The 26,931-nt window shown below is 48.4% G+C and overlaps 3 protein-coding genes and 1 long non-coding RNA gene across 8 annotated transcripts in view; 2 read left to right on the plus strand and 2 right to left on the minus strand.

Moving 5' to 3' along the window:
- gsk3ab (glycogen synthase kinase 3 alpha b) lies at positions 1–8,439 on the minus strand. The gene is made up of 12 exons (XM_088388412.1): positions 8,139–8,439; positions 7,632–7,765; positions 7,321–7,506; positions 5,712–5,899; positions 5,510–5,593; positions 4,944–5,054; positions 4,200–4,330; positions 2,562–2,766; positions 2,367–2,462; positions 2,029–2,215; positions 1,881–1,958; positions 1–1,673 (listed from the first exon to the last, which is right to left on the minus strand). The coding sequence occupies exons 3-12, from the start codon at positions 7,493–7,495 to the stop codon at positions 1,612–1,614; spliced, it is 1,317 nt and encodes a 438-aa protein (XP_088244538.1). The 5' UTR covers positions 7,496–7,506; positions 7,632–7,765; positions 8,139–8,439; the 3' UTR covers positions 1–1,611.
- znf526 (zinc finger protein 526) lies at positions 8,214–19,277 on the plus strand. 2 transcript variants are annotated; one of them, XM_088388411.1, is made up of 8 exons: positions 8,214–8,426; positions 14,429–14,759; positions 14,946–15,109; positions 15,183–15,284; positions 15,730–16,430; positions 16,510–16,654; positions 16,867–18,300; positions 18,741–19,277. In XM_088388411.1, exons 2-8 carry the CDS (start codon positions 14,480–14,482, stop codon positions 18,885–18,887), a joined length of 2,973 nt encoding a protein of 990 aa, XP_088244537.1. In that variant the 5' UTR covers positions 8,214–8,426; positions 14,429–14,479; the 3' UTR covers positions 18,888–19,277. The 2 variants fall into 2 exon arrangements, with proteins under 2 accessions (XP_088244537.1, XP_088244536.1); XM_088388410.1 differs by having other exon boundaries at positions 8,214–8,418.
- The window catches only part of cicb (capicua transcriptional repressor b), a 26,261-nt gene continuing 18,593 nt past the window's right edge, over positions 19,264–26,931 (minus strand). For 2 of the 4 annotated variants that reach the window (XM_088388407.1, XM_088388405.1), the window contains exons 8-21: positions 26,710–26,894; positions 26,438–26,576; positions 26,203–26,300; positions 25,179–26,037; positions 24,867–25,006; positions 24,623–24,786; positions 23,665–23,846; positions 23,047–23,481; positions 22,571–22,845; positions 22,314–22,473; positions 22,070–22,228; positions 21,800–21,934; positions 21,246–21,380; positions 19,264–20,592 (exon numbers count right to left, since the gene is read on the minus strand). In XM_088388407.1, the coding sequence (XP_088244533.1) occupies positions 20,333–20,592; positions 21,246–21,380; positions 21,800–21,934; positions 22,070–22,228; positions 22,314–22,473; positions 22,571–22,845; positions 23,047–23,481; positions 23,665–23,846; positions 24,623–24,786; positions 24,867–25,006; positions 25,179–26,037; positions 26,203–26,300; positions 26,438–26,576; positions 26,710–26,894 (3,326 nt within the window). In that variant the 3' untranslated portion in view covers positions 19,264–20,332. Of the gene's footprint in view, positions 20,593–21,245; positions 21,381–21,746; positions 21,935–22,069; positions 22,229–22,313; positions 22,474–22,570; positions 22,846–23,046; positions 23,482–23,664; positions 23,847–24,622; positions 24,787–24,866; positions 25,007–25,178; positions 26,038–26,202; positions 26,301–26,437; positions 26,577–26,709; positions 26,895–26,931 lie in introns of those variants that run through there. The other 2 variants (XM_088388408.1, XM_088388409.1) reach the window with 2 other exon arrangements.
- On the plus strand, positions 21,682–22,955 carry LOC148392601 (uncharacterized). Its single transcript, XR_015861131.1, has 2 exons — positions 21,682–21,951; positions 22,099–22,955. It is a non-coding gene; the product is annotated as an uncharacterized LOC148392601 (long non-coding RNA).

Raw genomic sequence — 26,931 nt, forward strand, 5'->3', positions numbered from 1 at the left:
TGTGCGGAGACGCCAACAGTTTCATCACTTTATTAATGAGTTGAATTACTTATAGCAACAAACAAAAAAACTGTCTCTCTCCCCCCATCCCTCCCTGGTCATCCCCTCTAGCCGACCGTTTTTCACTGTTCTCCGCACCAATGTCGAGGTCTGTAATCAGACTGTGGGTCGGGGCTGCTAAAACAGATTTTAAAAAGTAACATTAAAACAGCGTGTCGTACAACAGTGGACCGACAGTCGGACACAGGAGACGATCAATGAAAGGCTGTTTTCATCAACGACACGCGTGCGTGAGCACACACACACACACACACACACACACACACACACACACACACACACACACACACACACACACACACACACACACAAGTGCACACAAGCGCGCGCACACACACACCCTTGTAACGTTCTGTTCACATTGAAGCTCAATGGAAACAAGCGTTCTACCAGAGGACTGGCGATCCGAGTCGAGGTACAGTATCTTGGATGTGACTACATTTTCTGCCCCACTACTACACGATTTTGAAAATAATATACAAAAAGAGACCAAACACACAATACAATAAATAAAACAGTTAAGACAACTATGGGCGGGGAGAAGTCATGACAGGAGAAATGGAAGGAGAGAGATTCAGTTGTGAGACTTTTGTTCCATTTTTCCCTCCCTACTGAACCAGGGATCCCCCCCCACAAAAAAAAAATAAAAAATAAAAGGTAATACCGTATTTACAGACTGCGACTGACGCGCCATCTACTGGAGAAAAAAAAACATTACAAGAACAACAATTGAATAATAACAAAAAATAAAAATAAGAGTTGATATTTACAGATTAGCTGTGTTGTGGAGGAGCAAGGACAACCAGGAGGGAAGGGGCTCAAAATTCAAGGTCCGAAACAGGAAGTCACTCTGGAGGAAGTACTGTAGCTTTCGGTCAAAATGATGAGGAGATTGGACCCGTTTGTTTAGCCTGCTGAAACACTTTCCAGCTTACATGCTCGATACGTGAGCTTCTACTATTCATACAGTGGCCCTCAATGCCCACATTTAAAAATAATAGGTCACGGTAAAGCGGGGAAAAGAAAGGCTGCTGCAGTGTGCTTCCTTTGTCATAAAATGTTTTTTAAAATCACCTAATCTAAAAACGGTGCTATCAGCAGGCAAAATGTTTGACTGCTTCAAAGGACCCAATTGACTTGGTTGTTTTAGCGAACGAGCAGAGAACGTTTTGTATCTTTTGGGTGATTGTCATTCTCCAAAAGCCAAATGGCCACTCCACATAAAACAAGCTAAATAAAAACGAGGGGTGGGGGGGACACACGAGGGGGTAAAACGTCCGTAACACAGACAATGCTTGTACAACCCCAAACATCCCACAGAACATGGACTTATAAAGTCAGCTTATATATAGATGAAGCCTATCAGGGGGAGGAAACAGCAATGCATGACGTGTGTGTGTATATGTACGTGTGTGTGTGTGTGTGTGTGTGTGTGTGTGTGTGTGTGTGTGTGTGTGTTGAGAGACTGTGTGCTGTATAGTCTTTTTAAATGTTGAGAGGAAGAAGAGGAAAAGAAAAAGAAAAAAACTATGGCAGGGTGGTGTTGGCTGTTTAGGTACTGTTGTTGATGGAGCCGGGCACGGGCTGTGCAGGACTGTCTGACGCACTGCCATCTGTAGAGCGAAAAAGGCATTACAAATTTGGCAGTAAAATATGCAGAAACATTGTAAGAAAAAAAAGGTGTAAATATGTAAGTCATGGGTACTTGTACACACAGCTGCACTTTGTTGTTTTTTTCCATGGAGAGGGACAGAGAGACAGACAGACAGAGAGGAGCCAGTAGCAAAAGGTTTGCCATGTGTGCGTATTGGTCGACATACCATGCGAGGCAGGCGTCGTCTGTGTACGAGCGTGAGGAGGAATGAGTGATGAATTCAACTGGGGCTGGATGGACAGCTCTGAGGAGGCACAACAAACGAATATGACACCCCCCTCGTGTCAGACTCGCCGGCGAGTGCGGAAACCCACCGACGGGACTGAAGTTGAAGAGGAGGGGCAGCTCTCGCCCGCTGGGTAGGCGGGTGTTGGGCTGACGCAGCTCATCGAAGAAAGCGTGCGCGCAGGCCTCCAGCGGAGACAGGCGGGTGACCGGTGTGTATTCCAGCAGTCGCGAGCACAGGGCAATGGCCTCCGGTGGCGTGCGGGGCTTAAACACCTGAGAAAATTTCAAATAAATTAATTTTGAATTTTATTGCCAGGAGGCCCGTTCTTTGGACCTCCTCAAAGGACAATCGCTAGGCCTTTTGAGCCAAGGTCTGCGTTTTGCGGACCGCCGTCGCCATGTTGCTACCGATTTGACGAATTACCTTTGTCCACGGGTGAGCTTTAATCTGCGGGAATTTGAACTCCGTGTAGTTGGGGTTCATCTCTCGGATCTGCTCCCTCGTCGGAGTTCCAAGAACCTGACACAAGTGCAATGACATGTGGCTTGTGAGTAGGAGAGAAAGACAGAATTTGCGACCCAGCTCTCACTTCGAATTTGGGCTCCTTGGCGCATGTACCTTGATGATCTCTACGAGCTGGTCCACGCCGCTGTCCCCCGGGAAGATGGGCTGGCCCAGCAGCAGCTCGGCCAGCACGCAGCCGGCCGACCAGATGTCAATGTTGGACGTGTAGTCTGTGGCGCCGAAGATGAGCTCCGGAGCGCGGTAGTAGCGCGAGCAGATATACGACACGTTGGGCTCGCCTCGGACCAACTGCTTGGCGCTGTGGGGGCGGTGGGGGACGGGCACCGTTAGGGGACGACCATTGTTTTTGCATTTATATAAACAGGGATGAGAATAGCAAATGTGGAAAAAATACTGAAAAGTAGCCGGGGGTCTGGGTGGGCCTATGTGTGTGTGTGTGTGTGTGTGTGTGTGTGTGTGTGTGTGTATGTGTATGTATGTATGTATGTATGTATGTATGTATGTATGTATGTATGTATGTATGTATGTATGTATGTATGTATGTATATATATATATATATATGTGTGTGTGTATGTATATATACATATATATACACATACACATATATTATTATTTATTCTTCTTTACGGATATGTTCCGTCAGACTGACGGACTGTGTTCCGAGTTGTACGATGACGCTGCTCTCGAGCCCTGCCCATCTGAAGCAGTTCTTGATCCCGTTTGGCTTGTTTATTTCCCTGGCAAAATCCTCATGCTGGCGAAAACTTTTGCTGAGTAGGCCCTAGATCTATTTAACTAAATAACTTGTCTACAAGTGATGAAAACCAAATTGCAAATTCACATTGTGGCGGTGTAAAAACACTAGTTCGCCGCGTAAGTTAAGTTAACAAGTGGAAATGATGTGACAAAAGTAGTGCCAAAATGCTGCCGAAAATAAGACGGATGTTGTCGCATCACGGCTGCCAGTGAGTTAGGTTCACAGAGGCAAGCCGATTTCCGTACTCACAGCTTCACTAATTTTGGCTTGAGATTTGTCAAAAGATGCCGCCGCGGGCGAATGCTTGTGAGTCGCCGAGGCTAACGTTGCCCAGCCAGCTGGCCGGCCGCTTCCATACACCCCCCCCCCCATATATAAAATAAAATTTTTCAACGGATTTACATGATTCACAAAAATGATACTTTCGATGGAAAAACACACGGAAATCCACAGATAATTCTCATCCCTGTATAAAAAGTAAAAACTCTAGAATGAAAGTGTGTCAATTGTATAATTTGTAAAGAAAACTCCAATAGGTTATTTTGAGGATTTCACACGCAGACTGACGCCACACATGAGTAAGGCCACATGCCTTGAAGGCACACAACAATTGTGCATGTTATTGTTGTTGTGACTCAGCTTGTTGCAATGACACTTTAGAAAACCAGTTTCTTTCTTCATACTCACTTTTATGCAATACCGCGCTCTTACTCTATTAAATACATTCAACCCTCTGCAGAAAAATAAATAAATGCTTTGATGATTTTTTTCTCTTGAAACTCTCATTTCGGCAAGTTCATCTTCCTGCCACACTTTAATTGAATCAATCCATTCGGTTAAACATTCAATTCAGTTGGGCTTTATTTTCAATGAAGGACGCAAAAAAAAAAGTGGGTGAGCAAAACAAGACTTGCACGCGCAGTCAAGACGGCTGACACACTGCGAGGAATGTGTCGGAAGGTGTGCTGCTCACCTGCCAAAGTCGCACAGCTTAAGGATGGCCGTCTCCGGGTCCACCAAGAGGTTTTGGGGCTTGATGTCTCGATGACACACACCCTGGGAATGGATATAAGCCAGGCTCCGGAACAGCTGGTACATATACACCTGATGAGAAGGACGCAACCGTTCAAAATCAACACGTACAAAGTCCACCATGCTGATTTTGAGTCGTCGTCTCGCGGCTGCAGTTGTTAAGCTCCTGTCAGCCGAGGCTATGTGCGGCTTCCCAATGTGGGCGGAGGTGAGGGTGGGGGGGTTAACCGTGACTCACGCTCTCCTACAGTTGCGCAACGACTTTTCGACAGCATGGTCAAATGTTAATCACTCCGCTTTTCTCTGACACAGAAAGAACACGCGTGGGCGTTTCTTCCGTGTCACAAGAGTCAGAGAGCGCCATCACGCCGGGCGGCATCGGCTTCACACCGCAGCTAAGCAAACACGTATGGACAGAGATGGGGTGGAACGGGCCGAGAATTATGCGGAGGCTCGGGTGGGGAATACAATTAGACGTGCTGCTTTTCGTCAGGGAAAAGTGACAAAATGTGGAGACACTGGCTTGTGACGTCACAACAACACGATTACAGACGAGTACAAAAAGGGATGTTGCTTAACAAGGAGAGAAAGTGAGTGACGGGCATAAGACGTAACACAAATGTAGCTCTGAAGGCAACGGAACGAGCGACAAGTATAAGCGGGGGTGCAACGAGGTGGCGCTTACCTTAACATAAATGATGGGGATGGTGGTCTTGGCCTTATTGAAGTGCCGAGCCACCCTGTACACCGTCTCGGGGACAAAGTCCAGCACCAGATTCAGGTAGACTTCATCTTTCTGCATAAGACACAAAGTGGGAGCGAGTGCAGTGTTACGAGTGTGACGGCGAATTGAAAATGACATCACAGAGGCAACGCGGAGCAAAGCTCATGCCGCCAAGTCGTCCCAAGACGCTTTGTAAGGTGCTTGACAAGAATGTCTATCGAAGTTCAGACAATTTCTACCTTTGGCTAAATACCCAAACGACAAAAGTAGCCAGTTGCCTCTCAAAAATTCACTGTCCCTGCTTTATTTCTGGCCCGTTTCCTTTCTTTGTATTAACGGAATACAGTGAGGGCGACAAAGGAAATCTGCTTCTTCCTTGACAATAGTGCCATGTTTGTAACTCAATGAAAAAAATCAGGACAGATTATTAAATCAAATCAATTTTCCCCAATGCAGTTATAACAGGCATGGATTTTTGCTATTCGTGGGCCGGCCAATTTTTTTTTGAACAGCAGGCGAATACACACCTTTTCACCGCTGGAGTAGAAGAAGTAACGTAGCCGCACAATGTTGCAGTGGTCCAACTTGCGCATAATTTGCAGCTCTCTATTCTAAAAAGCAACCAAGGAGGATACAACAATCAAATCACAAGGCAGATTCTTACCAAGAGTGAGTCACCAATATACGTAGTCCATAAAATGGCCTACATCACCAACAGCCCATGCTCACCTTAAAGCGTTTATCTTGGAGCACTTTCTTGATGGCCACCATTTCCTGGCTGTCGATGAGGCGGGCCTGGTAGACTACGCCGAAGGAGCCATTTCCTATGACCTTGATGTCCGTGTAGGACACTTCCTGCGGGCGGTCGGGGCCTTGGCCCGGCGTGGCCACTACGGTGGTCAATTTGCCAGTGTCACCTGGACGAGAAATGCGCGCGAAAAAATAAAGGCAAAATGAAAAATCAGCTCATTTGTGCAATGTGTGGGATCATATCCCCTGCGACAACCGAGACTTTGATGCACGTTAAAATAATTCCATCACAGTTACAGCTCAAAAACAGTTCAAATGACGTCAACGACTTCCCGCTTCAGCGAGCGCCATGCGCGCTACGTGTGGTCCGCAGGTTGATTTGGCATAATCCAGGATCAGATTATGTACAAGGAGGTGATGCCCTCTCTGGGGGAGTACATTGTGTGCGTCTTGCAACTGGTCAAAGAGTTTCATCGCCAGGCTGATGTTTGACCCCCCCCCCCCCAAAAAAAACTTGGTGCTTCAGATAAAACAGTAACTGACAGAGCGGTTAGCGTTGAGAGCATTCCAACGGATCAACATTAGGGAGGGAGAGCGAGGCAAGAGCGAGCGAGACAGAGGCCCGTCCCCAAAGCGCTTTTGTCAGCTCACTGTGGTTAAAATGGTGTGGACAGCAGCACATCCACAAGTGTTACTGCTTTTTCCCGGGGCTTGTTCACTTTACACGTCTCGGCACCGCCGTGTACCAAAATGGAGTAAGACGGCAAATCATTCCGCACCAGACAGACAAATTTCGCAAAGACATCATGGCATTCCTCACTAAACACACCAAATAGAAACTTAATCAGTATAGTTTGTAACATGCAGTGTTAAAGGGGAAGTCAAGTCAAAAAGTTCTGGTTAAGAATTCATTCTACGCAGTGCCTCCCATCTAAACACAGTCATCTGATTAATATTGTGTTTGTATGATATGAAATAAGCAGCTACAGTAAATCCACCTGATTTTATCCATCTCAGAGGTCAGACATTTTAGAATATATAAATTGGGTCACTTTGTGTTGTCGCAATTTGACATATTGACATTTAAATGTAGGTTCTGTGCTAACAATAATGAAATATATCAATCAATTGGTCATACGCTGTGACACAAACAAAAGCCTCCTAAAACATAAAACGATTTTTCCCCCAGTTCCATCACAAATAAGTGGACGATTGCTTCCACAAATGACTAGCACGTACGCTAAGGTTAACTCAACCTGAGTGACGTGAAGAGGAGTCCACCGAACTGAAATTGTCAATAATAAACTTATGGAATCGTTTTTTCGCCGAAAAAACAACAGTCGGTATTGATGTTGATGTTGAAGTCATCGAAGAGTTTTAATAGTGGGAGAAATACACGGCTAATGGTAGCTGGATAGCTAGCCCAAGTTAGCCAAGAGCCTGCTAGCTGAGATGAGCTCGGCGATTGTGATCGACTTCATTTAAAGAAAATGTCCATATCGTCATCTGAAATAAACTACGGGATGGACATCATTTGGAACAAAGCGTCTGAGGCGGCGAGTGGTCATTTTTAAAAAACGACACTTACGGGGTAGTTTGAGGTTACCAAAGCTTGTCGAGCCACCTCCGCTGATTTGCGAAGCCCCCGACTTTCCTGTCGAGCTTCCGCCGGCTACTGCCGATCCGACACCGGCTGCAGCGGCTCCGGGAGCTCCGGGAGGCTCGGCGAATGAGCTGGTCCTGGGCCGCCCGCTGCCGCTCATATTTGTGTGAACTACAGCCAGGATTAACGGCGAACGTTACTGACAGCCAACCAAGTCACACAATAAATACGAGCCCACCACCACAACCACGACCACCACATAAAAAAAACTCCCATGGGAAAAGTACTGCACTTACAGCGTTCTTGCTTTCTGCCCAGTCTCCCCCTTTCTTCCTCTGTACTGTACAACGATGATGGTGGGGAACTGGGGAGTTGACGTGGAATGACGTCACATTCGCAAAGGACTGTGGGAAAGCGAGTTTCGATGTACCTGTCCTCCAGGGGTGGTGAGCGAAATGACGACGTTCAGTTGCATATCATAGCAATATTATCCTCAAAATAGAACACAGTATAAAAAAAAAGAGCGATAGGCTTTTTAACATACACTAATAAAGGTGATCAAGCAAAACAAGCATAAATAAGAACGTTTCAAAAGTTTTGTGTTGAAGTCCATGATAACAAGTTTAAAACAAATATGAACAGTGCACAAAACTATATCAAAAATTACACAACAATAATGGTAAAAATAAGTCCTATCAAACATAAAATGACTAAAGTACATTAAATACTGCGTCAAATTCTTTTTTTTTTAACAAATTACTCGCCCCAAATAAACACCGGCGGCATAAAACTACAATACCCACCACGCATAAGTTCCAAAGTGATTGACAGCTACACTATCCAATCGTGGTTGCAAGACTTTCAGCCGGATCTCATACGGGGCGGAGCTTAGTGTCACAAAAATGGAGGCTAATGGCGGGTTAACGTCTCCCTACATGCTGTAAAACAGAATCGTCGGCGAACAACCATCCCGTTGTGTGCTTCTCGTGCCCGAGACAGCGTCGGAGCAGCCTCGGCGGAGCGGGCGTTTGAGTGACGTGCGGTGATGACTACGAACGGCGCCGTCCGACGACAGTAAATGAGGTACAGGGGTGGGTAAAAAAAAAAAAAAGGAAAAAAAAGAAGGGCCCCTGCCGCCTTTCGACCCGAGAGCTGCGGCGAAAAGTTGCTAGCGCCGCCTGACGGACCGCCCGGCGAACCGGGCAACGGCCGTCAGGAAATAGCGGTGCCAAGGAGCGTCACAAAATTGGTTCTCGCTGGCCGAGGGAGCGCCTCCAACCGCCCTCCACACGCCATCGCACACATGAGACAGTACACAAGCGAACCTGTTAAGATACCTTTTGGTGGTTTCAATATTACCTTTGTAAGGTAGTGGCTGGGACGAGGCAACCAACAAGGGCCATCATGTTGGCTAATTGCTAAGTCGAAACATGTTGTCTTTTCATCCGCGTTAAACTATAAAAGAATTAAAATTGCCAACATTTTAACCACGGGCGCTTTCCATGAGAAGAAAATCTAGACAATCCTTACTTTATGTGAAATTGACTCGTTTAATCCAGTAGGTCGAGAGCAGGGTGGCCCAAAAGTAAATTTAAATTCAATTTATTAATTTGTGGTGGAAGGAATATGGGAAAGCAGGTGAACCCGGTTGAATAATCTATAAGGATGCAGGAATATTAAAAAAAAGAATGAGAAAAGAAGCTGAAAAGTAGATTTGTGTGAGTGAGTGAAGCATGTAAGAAAGCAGGTTTGGCTGAAAACATCCATCCATCCATTTTCTATACCACTTGTCCCCACGGGGGTCGCGGGCGTGCTGGAGCCTATCCCAGCAGTCATCGGGCAGTAAGCAGGGGACGCCCTGAACCGGTTGCCAGCCTAACACAGATGAACAACCATCCGCACTCATACCTAGGGTCAATTTGGAGTGCTCAATTAGCCTACCAAGCATGTTTTTGGGATGTGGGAGGAAACCATATTGCCTGGAGAAAACCCACGCGGGCACGGGGAGAACATGCAAACTCCACACAGGGAGGGTTGGAGGTGGAATCGAACCGGTACCCTCCTGACTGTGAGGCGGACGTGCTAACCAGTGCCAAGCCGCCTGGCTGAGAAGAAAGCTGTGCATTTAGTAAAATTAGCTTCCAATAAACAATACCTACATTCAAGATTCAAGAGTTTTTATTTGCCATGTTTGAGCGTGCCAAACAAGGAATTTGACTTCGGTACATCACACCATCTGTGCAACATTTAGGTGACTAACAACACTCAGGACATGTGAAAAATGACAAATATTCTCAAACATCCCCTGATCTTAAACTCCCAGGAGGGCAAGGAAAAACTCAAAACTCCAACTAAAGGAAATGAGAAACCTTGAGAAGAGACCACAAATGGGAGGATCCCTCTTCCAGGATGACCAGGCTGCAAAGGATGCAGAGTGGACACATAGTACACATCATATAGACAATTCAAAGATAAAGCGTTGAGAGCAGGATGTTATTGCACAGCAATGTCTCTGAAACTCTAAAAGTGGTGTGAGTTCACCAGAGCGACAGCCTGGGGGAAGAAGCTGTCTCTGTGTCTGCTGGTTTTGGCGTACAGTGCTCTGGAACGCCGTCCGGAGGGGAGTAGTTCGAACAGACTGCAACCTGGGTGAGAAGAGTCTGTAGAGATGTTACTTGCACGTTTCCTGGTCCTGGACAGGTACAAGTCCTGGATAGATGGGAGGTTGGTTCCGATGATCTTTTCTGCAATCTTGATTGTCCGTTGCAGTCGGTGCTTGTCTTGTTTGGTGGCCAATCCAAACCAGACAGTGATGGAGGTGCAGAGGATGGACTGGATGATGGCAGTATAGATGGTCTTCAGCAGCTCCTGTGGCAGGTTGAATTTCCTGAGCTGTCTCAGAAAGTACAGCCTCTGCTGGGCCTTCTTCTGGACAGTGTCTATGTGGCTGGTCCATTTCAGGTCCCGAGAGATTGTGGTTCCCAGGAACTTGAAGGTGTCTGTGGAGAGAATAGTATTACTGCGGATAGTGAGGGGTGAAAGTGGTGAAGCCTGAAGTCCACTGTCATCTCCACGGTCTTGAGCGGTTTCAGCTCCAGGTGGTTTTGGCTGCACCAGTGGACCAGCCGCTCCACATCCTGTCTGTACGCAGTCTCATCACTGTCCCAGATCAGTCCGATGAAAGTGGTGTCGTCTGCATACTTCAGGAGCTTCACAGGAGAGTCACCTGAGGAGAAATCGTTGGTGTCGAGAGAGAAGAGCAGTGGGGAGAGGACGCATCCCTGAGGGGCGCCAGTATTGGTGGTCTGGGTGTCAGATATGATGCTCCCCAGCCTCACACGCTGTCTCCTGTTGGCCAGGAAGCTGGTGATCCACTGACAGGTGGAGGCAGGCACCATGAACTGGATGAGCTTCTGTTGGAGGATGTCAGAAGCGATGGTGTTGAACGCCAAGCTGAAGTCCACAAACAGGCTCCTGGCGTACATTCCTGGGGTGTCCAGGTGGTGCAGGATGTAGTGCAGTCCCATGTTGATCGCATCATCCACTGACCTGTTTGCCCGGTAGGCAAACTGGAGGGGGTCAAGCAGGGGGCCCGTGACATCCTTCAGGTGGTTCAGCACTAACCTCTCGAAAGATTTCATGACCACAGATGTCAGAGCGACAGGTCTATAGTCATTCAAACCTGTGATGGCGGGCTTCTTGGCTACTGGAACTATGGTGGAGGTCTTGAAGCACGAGGGCACCTCACACAGCTTCAGGGAACGGTTGAAGATCTGTGCAAAAGTGGGTGCCAGCTGCTCAGCACAGACTTTCAAGCAGGAAGGTGACATGCCGTCTGGGCCCGGTGCCTTCCTGATCTTTTGTCTCCGGTACATCTGCCGCACTTTCTCCTTGCGTATCTGGAGTGCGGGCGCGGCCTCTGCAAGAGAGAGTGTAGGTGACAACGGTGATGGAGGTGTGGACAGAGCGGTTGTGGGGGGAGGTGAGTATGTTGATTGTGCTGCAGGAGGTCCCATTGTGTGGGAGGACCGATCAAAACTGGAGTAGAACCTGTTTAGCTGGTTAGCAAGCCTTGTGCTCTCCACAGGACAGGGGGTTCATTTCTTGAAGCCCGTGATGCTCTGCAGACCTTTCCACACTGTTGAGGGATCAGGATTGGCAGAGAGGTGTCTCTCCAGGCTCTCCCCGTAACACCTCCTGGCTTTCCTGACCTCTCGGTTCAGTGTGTTTTTGGTCTGCTTGAACAGGTCCCGGTCGCCGCTCCTGTAGGCCTCCCCCTTGACTTTGCGCAGCCTCCTGAGGTTCGGTGCAAACCAAGGTTTGTCGTAGTTGTACCTGCAGAAGGTCTTAGTCTGCACACACAGATCCTTTGAAAAACTGATGTATGATGTGACGATGTCAGTGAGTTCGTGCAGGTCTGAAGTTGCAACTTCAAAAACTCCCCAATCGGTGCAGTCAAAGCAGGCTTGGAGATCCTGCCTTGACTCCACTGTCCACTTCCTCACAGTCCTCACCACAGGCTTAGAAAGTTTTACCGTATTTTCCGGACTATAAGTCGCTCCGGAGTATAAGTCGCACCAGCCATAAAATGCCCCAAAAAGTGAAAAAAAAGATATATAAGTCGCTCCGGAGTATAAGTCGCATTTTGGGGGCAATTTATTCGACAAAATCCCACATCAAAAACAGTCATGAACGAGCAACAACAGGCTAAACGATAGCAACAACAGGCTAAACGATAGGTATGCTAACGTGACAAACACAAACAAAGAGCTGAGAACGGGCCTGACGTAACATATAGAGTGATTAAGGACAACTATTACATAAATAACATGTTTATAAAACCATCAGTGTCACTCCAATTCATTAAATAGCAACAACAGGCTAAACGATAGGTATGCTAACGTGACAAACTCAAACAAAGAGCTGAGAACGGGCCTGACGTAACATATAGAGTGATTAAGGACAACTATTACATGAATAACATGTTTATAAAACCATCGGTGTCACTCCAATTCATTAAATAGCAACAACAGGCTAAACGATAGGTATGCTAACGTGACAAACTCAAACAAAGAGCTGAGAACGGGCCTGACGTAACATATAGAGTGATTAAGGACAACTATTACATGAATAACATGTTTGTAAAACCATCGGTGTCACTCCAATTCATTAAATAGCAACAACAGGCTAAACGATAGGTGTGCTAACTCAACAAACACAAACAAAGAGCTGAGAACGGGCCTGACGTAACATATAGAGTGATTAAGGACAACTATTACATGAATAACATGTTTATAAAACCATCGGTGTCACTTCAATTCATTAAATCCATCGATCGTTCTTTGTCAACAATGGGTGCGCACGGCTGAGGACGCTTGCATTTCAAAATATTCCACATATTCCACAGGCTCATATAACGATAGATAAACTATATTTTAAATAACTATAATACAAGCCAATAATATTATCAAACCATCCGTGCATTTTAATTCCATTAAATCCATCGATCAAATTCCTCGTCCTTTGTCAACATCGCCGCGCGTGCGCCCTGACGTCAGCCTCGTCTTTATTCCACAGATCTACTATATATATTGTAGCGTTAACAAAGTACAAGGATAGACGTGGGTTTGGTAAACGGCTCTTTATTAAACAAAACAAACTTCCAAGCGTGTGGCGGCGTGGACTTCCAGACAGACCGGGCGTGCGTAATGGCCATGTCCGAGCCCCGCGCACCGTTCGCGGACAACCACTCGGCCGAGCGCCGGCCCCCGACTCAGTAGAGTCGGACCGGGCGTGCGTAAAAGCCATAATAGTTTTTTCAAACCTTCTATGTCACTCCAAATCCTTAATTCCTTCAAACTCTTTGTCCTCCGTGTCACTTAGAAATGATCACCGCTAATGATGTCCTTGTGTGGGCACGTTTGTATGTAAACAACCGCCGCGCCGCGCTACTGACGTCACTTGAAATAGTAATCCATTGGTACATCACGGTTCTCCAAACTTTCTTTCTGCTGCTCGATTACTGTTTTCAGCTGCATATTTTACAACTTGAAGTTTGGAACGTGCAAAATATGAGTTTCTTTTTGGTGCCATTTTTCTTAAGCCCACCCAGTTGATGAGTCACGGCCAACGGTGAAATTTAGAGCGCCCTCATCCAGTTTCGTCTGAAAATATAATTTTTTTTGGTTGTTTTATCAAAGTCAAAGTCTGCTTTATCGTTGATTTTTTTTTTTTTTTTATATACTAAGACACGCAAAGAGATTGAAATTACGTTTCCACTATCCCTTGGTGAGATAGTACACATGTGCATACAAGCAACACAAAAAAAACAAGAAGGCACAAACAATGAATAAATAAGAGTGTTGAATAAATGATAAATAAAGAAATAATAATAAATAATAATAATAAATATAATAGGAGCAAAAATGGAGCAAGTGTACATACAGCAGACAGTGGACTTGGATATAGTGCTTTAAAGTGTTAATTGCTTTATTTGATGTTTCCTGTATTTTTTATGTTTTGAATATGTTCAAGATAAAGATATAAAAGCATGTGAAGTGATCAACTATACTAAAAATAACATGGGAAGTGGTCAACTATACTTGTAAGTGATGTCTTAATGATCAAGTAAAAATTTGTGAAAAAAAACATATATAAGTCGCTCCTGAGTATAAGTCGCCCCCCCCACCCAAACTATGAAAAAAACCGCGACTTATAGTCCGGAAATTACGGTAGTTTCTACCTGTAGGCCGGGATCAGATGAACAACAAGTAGCATTCAGGCTTAGCTGATATAAAATAGCTATTTGATATTCTATAGTATAGTACTTTATGAATAATATAGATGTAATTATAAATTATTAAATTTTTAAAAATCAAACTGTTTTGGCCATTTTTCTTCTTTAATTTGTTGGTCACCTCAGGACAGCGTTATACAGATGAAGCCAGCCAAAACTCTTCAGGAAGATGGTGTTCCTCACAGATGATAGATGATGTATACGTACCTATGGGATCAAATCAACTCATGACTCATGTATACAGCATATATCCATGGTCTGAATCCCAGTTGATGGGTTTTCTTTTTCATCTGCCAGTTTTATTTCCAGTTGTCTTCAAATGACCCACTCGATTTAAGACCTGACATCATGGAAGCGCAGAATGTCTACATGGAGATGGAGCAGCCTGAGGATGCCAGCGTGGACCACCAATACATGTGCAGCGAGTGCTGCCAGCTTTTCAACACCCTGGAGGAAGTCCTGATCCACCAGGAGATTCATACAAGTGAGGAAGGCGAGGCGGGCCAGGCGGTCCACTGCGAGCAGTACCAGTGCCTGGAGTGTGGCGCCGTTCTGGTGAACTCCGAGGAGCTGCTTCTGCACCAGGAGATGCACATGAGGGTGGCGGGGATGGAGGCCGAGCAACGAGGTCGGACATTTTGTCACGTGAAATCTTTGTCGAATCATTCGCTCATCCCCCGCTTCGGATTTGGATTGTGTTGAGATGCATATTTTGAACGGGATAAAAGTTGCAGTCAAAGACAATGGTTGTAATTGTACAAGGAGAAGTTTATTTAAATTTGGAATTCTTAACATTTGTGCAATCCCTTCTCAGAGTTGTGTGAGGCTGCGGCACCCGAAGATTCTGGTTCCCAGCTGCCACGCGCGGTACAGTACCAGTGTCTTGACTGTCTGGCTCTCTTTGACTCACCCAACACATGGTTTGAACATCGCAAAAGCCACCACAGCAACACCACCAGCACATACGCGGAGGACACAGTAAGACAGAGATGGCCAAAGAAGCGCCTCTTGAACAGTCTGTCTGACTGGCGAGCGTGTGATTGATTGGCAGCCGCAGCAGTATGTGATCCAAGCGGACGGCACCCTGGCTCCTCTCACCAACACGCAGAACTTTGTGCTGAGCGAGCAGCAGGCTGGCGAGATTTTGGCTCAGGTACTGAATTTAAATGCTTTGACCGAGACGGATCATGCTTTGTTTTTCCCCATAGCATTTTTTGTGCAACTTCACTCAGCAGTCAAGTGTTTGCCACTTATCAGAAGTTTGCGTGATTGCAACAGAACTCAATGCAGGTTTGCTTTCCTTTTGTTGTCGACGCGAGAGCGAGGGCTTTGCGTTTGTGTGGGATGAGGCTGTCTCTGACGGTGAGGTCCGGGCTCACTTCAAAGTGGCTCTGGATTTTCATCAACCTGTGGGGTAAGTGCGGTTAGTATGCAGATTACCACACTCTTACTGTTGTCATTGGGTGCGTGCCTCGGCCTCGGAAATGACATCGCAGGGGCCACGCAGGGGTTTGCCTGCGCGAGTGCGATTTGCAGCTTATAAATTTTCCATCTAATCTTTAATGACAGATGAGGGCTTTGCTTTGGATCTGTTGCAGGTGTTTGCACAGCAGCAGCAGCAGCAGCAGCAGCAGCAAAAAAAGACATCCCACCTCAAATACAAAGCAGCCCCCCGGCCCTCTCTGCTGCCCCCGGTGACACCCGCCCCCGGCTCGGCCACCATGCACCTACAGATCCTGACGGCCCAAGCCCTGGCCGACAGCTCGGGCAAGACGGCCAAGCGGCGCCAAGCGGCATTGTTGTTGGCCCCCGGAGTCCATGCTGGCACCATTGAGACGACGGTCAACCAAGCGTACGAATGCTCTGAATGCTCCCTACTCTTCCAGACGCCAGAAGACTTTCTCCAACACCAGGGAGAGCACTTCCTGGCTCAGGACAAAGAGAGCTCGGACTGCGGGCTCATGGGCGGCTTTGACGAAGCCTCTGGGCGCCAAGATATGGCGGACAACTCCATCAGGCGACCGAGCCAATTTGTAACGGCGGCGAAGAAAGCCGGCACAACGGGGTGTGTGCCTCAGCAATGCACACTGTGCAGCCGTAGCTTCGTTTCAGCCAACCGCCTCAAATCCCACCAGCGCGTCCACGAGCAGGGCACGCACGAATGCCCCGAATGCGGCCGGGTTTTCAAGAGAGAGAGCTCCATGCAGGCCCACCTGTGCACCCACCTGCGCGTCAACAGGTACCTGTGCGTGGACTGCGGCCAAGGCTTCACCACAGAGATGACCCTCCTCGTGCATAGGTGAGGCCCAACGCCGGCGGTGGGCGTCCTCTTTGCTCCCATCCGACCTCACCTTTCCCCTCGCATGTGCTTCTTGCAGAAAGTCGCACACGCCGACCCCCTTTCATAAGTGCCAGTTCTGCGACAGAACCTTCACCAACATGACAAAGTACCTTTACCACCGACGGACACACCTCAACGTCAACACCTGTGGCACACCTGCTTGCCCCGCCGCCTCTACCATGGTAGTCCTTCTGCAACTGTTATTGTAAAACAGAAAAGATAGAACTCATTGTATCATCAATTTAGACGGTAATCCTCAAGAAGTCGTCGACGCGACCACATGTTCTAGTTGATCACAATTGCCATACCGCAGGAGAATCTGAGACATGTGCTATGTGCTGTATTTTTTTCTTCAATTCAGCATGAATTTCAACTAAGTTCCATCCCTCTCCAGGTTAACGCTGCTCCACGACGAGTCTCTCCCTCGACTCTGGCCATCCTGCAGCGAGCCAGGGAGAAGAACAACTCTCAGATGATGGCCCCCCTTACTGAGGAAGAGATGGAACAAATTGAGCAGGACTCTGGCGATGCGAGCAAGTTGCACACTAGCGAGGTTCAAGGGGAGGTGGGCCAAGAGCATCCTGCCGAAGAGCATCTTGGCGCCGAGCCCGTCGGGGAAATCGCGTCCAGCGCGGCGGCAAGCACCACACCTGTGTCATCGGGAAAAAGCGCGTTGGCTTGTCGCTCTTGTCCAAAGACATTTGTCTCGCAGCTGCAGCTCCTCCAGCACCGGGGCGCGGCACACGGGCCCAAGCGCAGCTTCTTGTGCGGCATCTGCCACAAGAGCTTCACCAAGCAGATCCACGTACGCAACCACATCCGCACGCACACGGGTGAGCGGCCCTTCCAGTGCGCCGACTGCGGCAAGACCTTCTCGTCCCTCGCCAACCTCACCCGCCACACCCTGATCCACACGGGTGTGCGGCCGTACCGCTGCGATGTGTGCCAACGCGCCTTCTCGCAGTCGTCCAACCTGCGGCAGCATAGTTTGCTGCACGCAGCGGGTGGCAGCGGGGGCCTTACCTGCCCAGACTGCCCTGCTGCCTTCCGCTGGCCTGCCAAGCTAGCCGCGCACCGCTTTATGCACCACCCAGGTTCCCCCGCGCCTTTCCCTTGTTCTCACTGCGAGGCCGGCTTTGTCACCAGGAGGCAACTTGACGCCCACTGTTCTGAGCGGCACCAAGAACCCCAGAGTGCCACTGGCGGCCAATCAGAGCAGTCCTCTTCCACTGCGGAAGAGTCCGACGCAACCGTCCGAAGCGGCTTGGACTGCCACATTTGCGGCAAGAAGCTCAACTCACCTGCCAATCTGCGGCTCCACAAGCTGAGCCACCCCAGTCCTGGGCGGCCAGGCAGCGCCACCTGCAAGCGCGCCCAATCCCACCAGTGCCCCGTGTGCGGCAAGCTGTTTGTGTCCAGATCAGGCGTGGCGCTGCACCAGCGGGTGCACACGGGCGAGCGCCCGTTCCCATGCCAGATATGTGCCAAGCGCTTCCGACAAAGCACGCATTTGCGTGAGCACCTGCGCACACATACGGGCGTGCGACCCTTCCGCTGTGAGGTGTGCAGCAAGGGCTTTGTCCAGAGCATGCACCTGGTCGAACATCGCCGCACGCATACGGGCGAGCGGCCGCACGTCTGCCCGCAGTGTGGAAAGGCTTTCAAGACCTTCTCCAACCTCAGGAACCACAAGAAGACGCACAGTCGGCAGCAGAAGCTGGATCGGGACCGGGACGACAAAGCTAATTCGGCTGTGGAGGTTTCCACAGTGGAACTTCCCAAGGGGCAGCCGCACCTCATCCAGATCCAGTCCTCTGATCTTCAGCAGGTTCGTATTATCTAAATCATGCATCCTCATGGGTAGCAATGAGTTCCCACTTAGGATGAAAATGCGAAAGGAAATGAATGAATAGGTTGTCATTTTCAAGTATAGAAGTAAATGAATTAAAATGAACTCTTTAATGATTTGGAACATGTAAGAATAATTTATTTAAAATGTAAAATTGCCTCAGTAAGCAATTTTAATTTTAATTGCAGTACAACTTGTTTAATTATAATTAAACTGTTTCCTAAAATGTATTGTTCTTTTTCATCATTTAATTTTCAATAAAACAAATAAATGCAAAGTAAAAAATTTAAAATATACTTTTATGAATCAAGTTTGGGAATTAACAACTTCAAGTGTGCCATAAGGGGCCACGCCCGATCGGCCCTCATCAGCCAAAGCATACTAAATCATGTCAAATGTCTGTTCTGCCACCGTCACAGGGCACCAACACCATCATGTGCAACGAGTTTGGGGAGACCATCGCCATCATCGAGAGCAGCGAGGGCAGGGCGCTGCCGCTGGAGCAGGCCCTGGAGATCTTTCACACGGCGATGGAGAATGGCCTGGATGGACTACACCTGCTCTGAGCCAACAGAAAGACTCGCGTTATAACATGAAAACAACTTAAAGACACAAATAGTGGGGTTATTTTTTAAAAGAAGCGTTTGGTTTTCAATGAAGGTAGAAATTCAATCTAGACTTTGTGATGACAAGTGCTTTCCTTTCAAAAATAACATTTCTCAGTCACTTCAAAACTTTAAAACAGTAGTGTATTTACATACAACGTGTGAGCGGCTTTTTGCAGCGAGGAAGAAGTACTTTTAAAGGTTACGAGTGTCTGCTTGTATATAAATGCATTATACCTTATGTGACCTATTTTTTTTGTATTTTTGATTTGTATAAATTTTATGTCACTGCTGAAAGTCGCAACAAAATATGGTGTTCATAACCCAATAAACTCAGTTTGCTTTACTACATTTCCACTTTTTTTTTATTGAACTGACCACCTAACTTTATTGGCATACTGAAAGTTACAGATACAAACTTAAATTCTTCATATAAATTTGTCTCTTGAATACTGGAACAGCCAAACATGAACACAAAAACATTGAAAGCCATATAATGTTTCCCCCCCCTCCTCCTTTAAATTTGCTTTGCACAGTCCTGTTTTTGTTTTGTGATATAAGGTCCTATATATGTAGACTCTTTTACAGTATTTACCCAACTAGTTTTGCACTAGATCAACTGTTCTGTTCCAACAGTTGTATTTTGATTGGAGGGAGGCAAGGCATAAAGTGACAAAGGGAGGAAGAAGGAAAGAAGAAGTAGTGTTGAGGTGGCTCTAAAAACGTAAAAAGTCTGTCGTTTGTTAAAAGGGAAGACAAAGCACAGAGGAAGGGTACAGTACATGCCTCTGAAAGATTGTAAAGTAAGGGCAATGAAAAATGTAAGGAATAATATTAATAATAGGGTACAGGTGGAGCCAACGCAATGATGTTAAAATTGAAAATACTTGAAAAAAAAGTCCATAAAAATCACCACCATGGACCATCCTCCTTCCTTCATGCGTAACCAATAAGAGGCACGGGAATGTTTGCTTCCTTCAGACTACGACAGCGGGAATGACGGCACAGCCAGACAGTCCACTTTCTGTCCACTCTGCAGTCGATTTTTAAGAGCTCTCCGTCAGTGGCCTGTAGGTCAGCTAGAAGAAGCGACCGGTGGTTGCGGGTTCAGGGATGGAAAAAGTCTTGAGGGTCCCAGCCCCTCACAATGTCAGCAGAAACTTCCTGGAAGTGATTACATATCCAGGGGAAAAAATCTAACGACTTTCCCTCTTAACATTGTTCAAAACAAATCAAGACATAAACGTTGCATCCATTTGGTCTTTCTGAACCTCCAAGGGGGAGTTCCGGGGATTCCAACGTTCCACCCGGACTCTCAATACAGTCTTGGTTTTGGGGGGTTTATACGGACATCTCACTGTGCTTCCAGAGATATGATTACAAGTCCACATTATGGCAAAACGTCCTCATCTGGAAGAGTCCTGCGAATCGCCGGGATCCTCGTCAGCCCCGGGTTCCCCGTCTTCGTCCTCTCTCCCGGCCAAGTCCCCCGACTGGGCGCTGGAGGGTCCCGGCAATGAGTCGGTGGGGACGGCAAGACAGGCAGCGTCGGCCGGGGTGGCCGTCTGCATGATCTTCTGCCGGACCTCCCTGATCTTCAGTTGCAAACACACCTTGGTTGGGAAAATGTCCGAGTACCTGGTCTGGAAGGCGGCTGTGGCCTGAGCTGCAAGCAGAGAACAAGGTTAACATTGCCGCGGTTCCCATCGGTCGCCGGGGGCGCTGTTCAATTACCAAACAATACACTTAATTGTTTGTTCAATAGTTATACTCATTGATGTATTAACAGGTCGTTTTTAATTTAGTTGTCTTTTGACACACGGACTTTACATAATTCTTTAAAAAAGAAGCAGGAAGTTGCTGATTTGTTGTGCTTTGGTGACGACGCGAACATATGTGCTCGTCAGTGAAACAAAGTCATTGTATATGCTCTAGTACAGTGGTTCTTAACCTGGGTTCGATCGAACCCTAGGGATTCGGTGAGTCGGTCTCAGGGGTTCGACAGAGCCTCCGCTGAGGAGGTTCGAACAAACCTGATTTATTGTGCAAATTCTGATTTACCAGTATGTAATTTGTTGTGAGTTCATGCATTGTGTTGGTTTTGTTCTTCGAACAAGGTGATGTTCATGCATGGCTCATTTTGTGCACCAGTAAAAAACATCTATGTCTAGAATAAAAAAAATCACTAACAAGGGGTTCGGTGAATGCGCATATGAAACTGTTACCTCCAACAAGGTTAAGAATCACTGCTCTAGTATGATCAGCCGGCTTTAACTTATATAGAAGGTATTTGTTTGTTTCCGTGTATGCTTTGTCAACCTGATGGAAAAAAGCCCTGCTGCTCCTGAAACAGCTGCATGACCAGCGCCCTCCTCTGGTCCAGCGTCCGTCGCAGGGATGAGTACGGCACTTTGTCAAACTCCAGTTCAGCCAGTATGTCCTCGCTGTCAGTGCCTACAGAAAACCAAAAGTTCACACCAAAAGTATTCAACCTCTATGAACCGACAACATCGCCACAGGGCCACCATCTTAAAATCATGTGGACAGAGAATGTGTTTTGATTTCTGACCTAAGTATGTACAGTAGCTCAAATGGCACCTGTGACTTTACAGCAGGGGTGTGAAATTCCGGTCGTCACGGGCCGGTGTCCTGCATGTTTTATAGGTCTCCCTGCTGCAACACACCTGATTCAAATGATCAGGATTGTTATCCAGCTTCTGCAGACCTTGCTAATTATCTGACCATTTAAATCAGGTGTGTTGCAAGAGGGTGACATAGAAAACATGCAGGACACCGGCCCTCGAGGTCAGGAATTGCCCACCCCTGCTTTACAGGCTAGGGTTTAATGAAATGTGTGCATGCATGTGTGTTACCTGGCCGGTCAAAGGTGAAGATGTCGCCTTCGCACTTGGCGGCACTTTTGGGCGTGTTGGGCTCCGAGCTGCAGCTGGAACGCCGCCGACTCTTCCTCTTTGGAGACGCTTGATCGTCAGTGGCCGAGTCCAAGTCTGAACCACATAGGAAGGTATTTGTATTCATGTCAATGGGGAAAAACAACTGGAGATTTGAGCCAAAATCGGGGCACTGGACAAAGTAAACGGCATCTCAAATCATCGCTAATCATAAAAATGGAATAAGCAAACCTGTTGAGTTCTTCCTTTTGCGTCGATAGCTGCCCAGGATGGCACGGGGCGACGTGGCGAGGCTCTGCAGCGTGGGCGACGGGAGCACCTCCTCAGGCCGAAACTCCGGAAGTTCGGCAAAGCGCTCCTCGAAATAGACCTCCGACAGCACTCTTCCCGACCAGCACACACACACAAAAAAAAAAGGCATACGCCATATAGCGCGCCATCCGGCTGGCCATATTCCATGGTTTTGCCAGCACTCACTTGTCTACCGAGTCAAATGTCTTCTTTAGCGGCGGAGGGCGAGCTTTGATCTTCTTTGGCACCGATCCTTCTTTGTCGGTGTACGGGGGCGGCAGGGTGGGCTCAGTAGCTGACGGCGGAGGTAGCGGAGAGGATGGGAGGGAGTCCTTCCATCCAGTCTGAAAAAAACACAACCATATAAGAGTTAGTATAGAACCCTTAGGCTAATTTTTCTCCTTTTATTCAAGAATTGTTCCCGAGTTGCCATCAAATGACCTCTCTGGCAGTTTCTGCTGTGCCGTCACAGGATGGAGGCTCCTCGGCCGAATGCGACACAGGAGACGCAGTCGTGGGTCCTGCCGGTTCCAGGTCGAAGGAGAAGTGGCTGTTAGATGAGGCGGTGGTGGCTGCGGCCCCTCTTTCTTTGTCCCGCTCCTTGCCGCGACCCCCTCCCTCGTAGCTGCCCACCGGGATGCTGGCCAGTGTGGCCTTGACTTTCTGGGGGGGGCGGCTCGGGAACTGGCTGAGCTTGAGTGTGCCAGGTGTGCTGGCTGCCAAATGATATTTAAAAGCATGATTTCAAACTAATTTAAATAAACCCACACTACAGTAAAAAATATTTGGGGAGGAAAAAATGAGAAAATCTCAAATATAATACAAATTGCTTCTACTTTATTCTCTAGAATATAAATGGCAGACTACAATAAATGTTTCTACTTGCACCACCTGCATCAGAATGTGAACAAGCCTACCGAGTGTTTGGATTTGAAGCGGAGGACTGCAAGAATTCGCAGCAGGTCCACCAGGAGGCACTACTGAGCTGCCACTCATGGTGCTCTGTGGCTGCTGGTCTTCCGGTTGCATCGGCGCCTCTGTCTGACTCTCCGGTTGCCTCTCGCCAGCTCTGTCGGCAGGCAGGCGGCGCTCAGGATGCAGCTGTGGGACAGACACGGCAGCGGGAGGCACCGTGGGTTTGGGCATCACGTGGCTGGAAACACTGGAAAGACTGGAGACAGAGTAGACGCCCGCGCTAGGCGGTACGGCCGCCATGGAGACCACCCCGGTCGCCATGGTGACACTTTGCGAAGGAGGGTATATGGCGGTGACAATCTGGCTGCCTGAGCCGCAGACGGGGGCTGAGCTGGGGGGCTGCGGAGATGGCGCCGTGGCCAGGAGAGGCGGTTGACCTGCATGTGGGTGGACACCGGTGTTCAAATTGGAGTCTGACCGTCATGCAAGTGTAAAAAGAAGTCAATCAACTCTAAACAAAATAGGTCAGTGATTCTCATAGTGTGGTAGGTGGGCTCCCATTAATGGTGCGCAAAAGAATAAGGACAGTTGAGATGCTTTTAAAAATGTGCTGCACTGACCAGCGATCAGCGGCTGAACCAGCGTCTGGCCAGGCGGCGGGATCGCGGTGAAGCCAAGGGTGGCCAAGGAGCCCGGCAGAGGCAGCGCTGGCTGGGAGGACGGGGAGGATGAGGAAGCTGTTGTCGCGGACACCGGTGGAAGAGCTGATGGAACCCCCAGAGTGGACTGTACGTAGGTGATCCTGCAGAAGAGTCCAAAGGTCTGTTCAAGTGCTGACTGGGTTTAACGATGTGACAGCCGCGGGAAGGAAGCTTGGTCAGAGAACAAAAGGAGAAGTTGTGTTGTACGTGTAGGTGCGGAGCCGAGTGCAAGCGTGCGGGGGTGGACGGCCGAGGCAGCACAGGGGCCACCAGCAGCGTGACTAATGCATCCAGAATAGAGCTGCTCCGCCGCAGCGGCGGCACCCCTGCAGCACAACATCCCCTCCCCAACCCAGCAATCCCGCGATCTGCTCGGTGCCATCATTTAGCTCGTCTACCATGGTTGAGTCGCTCTGTTCGTAAAGCACGAGAGAAAGAAGTCCCGTACTTGGCTCAAGATGAGAGAAGCATCATCTTATTTCAAGATACTTATTACTTGATTATCTCATTTGATCTTATTGTCTTGCCCATGAGTATTAAAAGCTAGTTTCAAGTACTATGAGGCTTACAACAAACACTTTCAACATTTTAAGAGGATTGTTCAACAACAAAAGAACCTGAAGTGTGGTTTCTTATATCAAATTTGCTTATTTTAAGATTTGAATTATATTGTGGTACTTGTTTCAAGTTTAAAAATACTCATTTCAAGACTGCTGTAGATATGGGCCTAGTATTAGTTTATTATTTTTCAAAATCTTGTCAAGTAAAACTTTCTTGTTCTGTTGGCAGATAATTTTGCTTATTTTAAGTATTATTTGTCATGGTTTAACATATTTTTTTCTTAAGATTTCCTGTGGAATTTTTGCAGTGTTCATACCTGGTGGTTGGAGGAGGCAGCAGAACTGTCTGCGAGGGGGCAGCGGGCCCCGGCGCCACAATGGCGGCGGTGGCCACTGTCACTGGGAAGGGGCTGGCAGGGTGAACTGCCCCTCCTTGGGGCAGCTGAGACTGGACCACTGGCATGGGTGCGATCTGTATGATCTGATGTTGCCGACAAAATAAAATAAAAAAATCACTAACAAATACTATGAGAGCTTTAAGCCAATATGTTTTGTGCCAACCTTGCTCCCCGCTTGAGTGCCGTTCTGGACAGGAAGAGGCGGGGCCACAATAGGAAACTGCTGGGCTGGAGCCGGCACAGTGCGGACCGTCGCCATGGGAACGACCATTTTACCCTGGAATACCGGGGACTGCGTTTGCACTGTGCAGAGGAAGAAATATTCGTGGAACACTTGCAATACAATACTCTCAATGGTGCTGAATGTGCATGCTTGCCATAACGTCCAGATAGCGAACATAAAAATTATCAGAAAGCTAAAAAAAAAAAAAAAAAAAAAAAAGAAATTCACCGAGGAATGATTCTTGGCGCTCACCTCTCGTTGCGGGGCCGGACGAATAACACATGAGCGAACTCTGAGCCTGCTGCTTGCCGTTGGCCAAGGCAGCGTGTGTCGCCGGCGCTGTGGGCAGGTTGAAGATACTGCTGGGCTGGCAGAGTTGCTGCGGCGGGCTCTTGGGATTGGCAGGAAGGGTGGGGAGTATGTACTGCACCTGCGTGATGGCCTTGCCCCCTGGGGGCGTTAGAGAGGAGGTGGGCAGGAACTGAGGCTGGAGCAGGGGGAGAGGCAGGGGTCCGTTGGAGTGGCTGTTGCAGGACGGGGGCTGCGGCTGCGGGCCAATGAGCTGCACGGCAGTGGGCTGCCCTGACAGCGCGCCGCCGAGCACTAGATTAGTCACCACACCGGCACCCACAGGGCCGGGCGACGGACAGGAGGAGTAGCCACTCGGCATGGGCGTGCTTCCCGGAGCCGTGCCAATCAGGACTTGGGGCTGCTGGAGCGTTGGGGGCTTCCTTTCAGGAGGGTGCGGGCCGCTGGCGTCTCTGGGTTTGCTGACGATGGGCAGCGGCGTGCTGATGACGGGGCGCATCACGTTGGTCAACACAGTGGAGGCCACCCGCATTGCACCCATGCCGAGGTGCGAAGGTGACGCGGGGATGACAGACTGGCCCAAGGAGAGCGAGAGGGCGAGAGGGGAGACGTGCGATGCTGCCGCCTCACACCCAAAAGTGTCCTTAACGTCTCCTTCGCCCCTCTTGCGAGGGTCGGAACCGGCCCCCGACCTCCCCTCATCGTAGCGCTTGCTGACCGGATATGAAGACAGGGACGCGCTCCTGCCGTGATGCGTGGAAGACGAGGCTGATGTGGAACAGATGACGGGAGCAAAGACACGCTGGGAAGCAAAACATTTTTTTTTCCTCAATATTTCATTGCAACTTGAATATTTCATGATTTTTTTCAATGCCCTTTTGCCATGTAAGTTTTGAACAAACACAAGCAATAACTGGTGAAAGTACCCAAGTGAGTCTTTTGTGTCGATGCCATGACGGCCGCTTACCTTGTGAGCGCTCTCGTCACCGGAGCCTCTCTCACTGTCGCTGTCGGTCACCCGCTCCTTGCATTTGAGGTCGATGGAGCTGCTGGGGTATGGGTCCTCTAGAGAAGAACAAGCGCTACAGCTCCACTTGACATTCAATGCCACAACACGTTCAGTACCAGGCGGGGCGCAGCAAAACATGAGCAATGGCGGTTTACAAAAGTCAGTGCCAATTTAGAGGCTGTTTTGTTCTTACCGATGACATCATCATCACCCTCCTCTTCGCAGATGACCATGCGCTCCTCGTCGCTGGTCATGTCCTCGCTGACAGCCCGCTGGGACTGCGACAGGGAGGGGGCATGGCTGGAAAACTGTCCGCCTCCGTCACCACACATCTTCAAAATGGTACAATTTGATTCTTTTGTTATTCATGATGATCATTCTTTCAAAAACAATTTTTTTTAAACTACTCTGCGTTTTGGAATAGCAAATGCAAAAATGGCAACTTCCGGACAACTTGCTGTTCACCTGAGCCAGTTCGGCCAGTGTTTGCGTGTTGGCCCTGTCGGCCCTCTCCATGGTGTGCACGGCGCTTTGCGAGAAGGCTCTGGGACGCGTCAGCTGGCTCATGTGACCCTCCGCCGTCTGACTCCTCTCCGACATGCCTGCCAGGCTCGGGGCCGCCACCCCCTTCACCTCCACAGAATGGGGCTCTGCCGGGTGGGGGGGAACAGAAAACCAAAACGGATG

This window comes from Syngnathus floridae, chromosome 10 (genome assembly GCF_059516105.1).
Source record: "Syngnathus floridae isolate MCC-2025c chromosome 10, RoL_Sflo_1.0, whole genome shotgun sequence".
Classification (NCBI taxonomy): Eukaryota; Metazoa; Chordata; class Actinopteri; order Syngnathiformes; family Syngnathidae; genus Syngnathus; species Syngnathus floridae.

Excerpts from the sequence above, each read along its gene's own strand:
- gsk3ab (XM_088388412.1), bottom strand. The coding sequence starts at position 7,495 with ATGAGCGGCAGCGGGCGGCCCAGGACCAGCTCATTCGCCGAGCCTCCC. Across the intron at positions 5,900-7,320 it reads TGGTAACCTCAAACTACCCC|GTGACACTGGCAAATTGACC; the intron begins GTAAGTGTCGTT and ends TTTCTCGTCCAG. Across the intron at positions 2,216-2,366 it reads AAGCTCACCCGTGGACAAAG|GTGTTTAAGCCCCGCACGCC; the intron begins GTAATTCGTCAA and ends AAATTTTCTCAG.
- znf526 (XM_088388411.1), top strand. The coding sequence starts at position 14,480 with ATGGAAGCGCAGAATGTCTACATGGAGATGGAGCAGCCTGAGGATGCC. Across the intron at positions 14,760-14,945 it reads GATGGAGGCCGAGCAACGAG|AGTTGTGTGAGGCTGCGGCA; the intron begins GTCGGACATTTT and ends ATCCCTTCTCAG. Across the intron at positions 16,431-16,509 it reads ATGACCCTCCTCGTGCATAG|AAAGTCGCACACGCCGACCC; the intron begins GTGAGGCCCAAC and ends TGCTTCTTGCAG.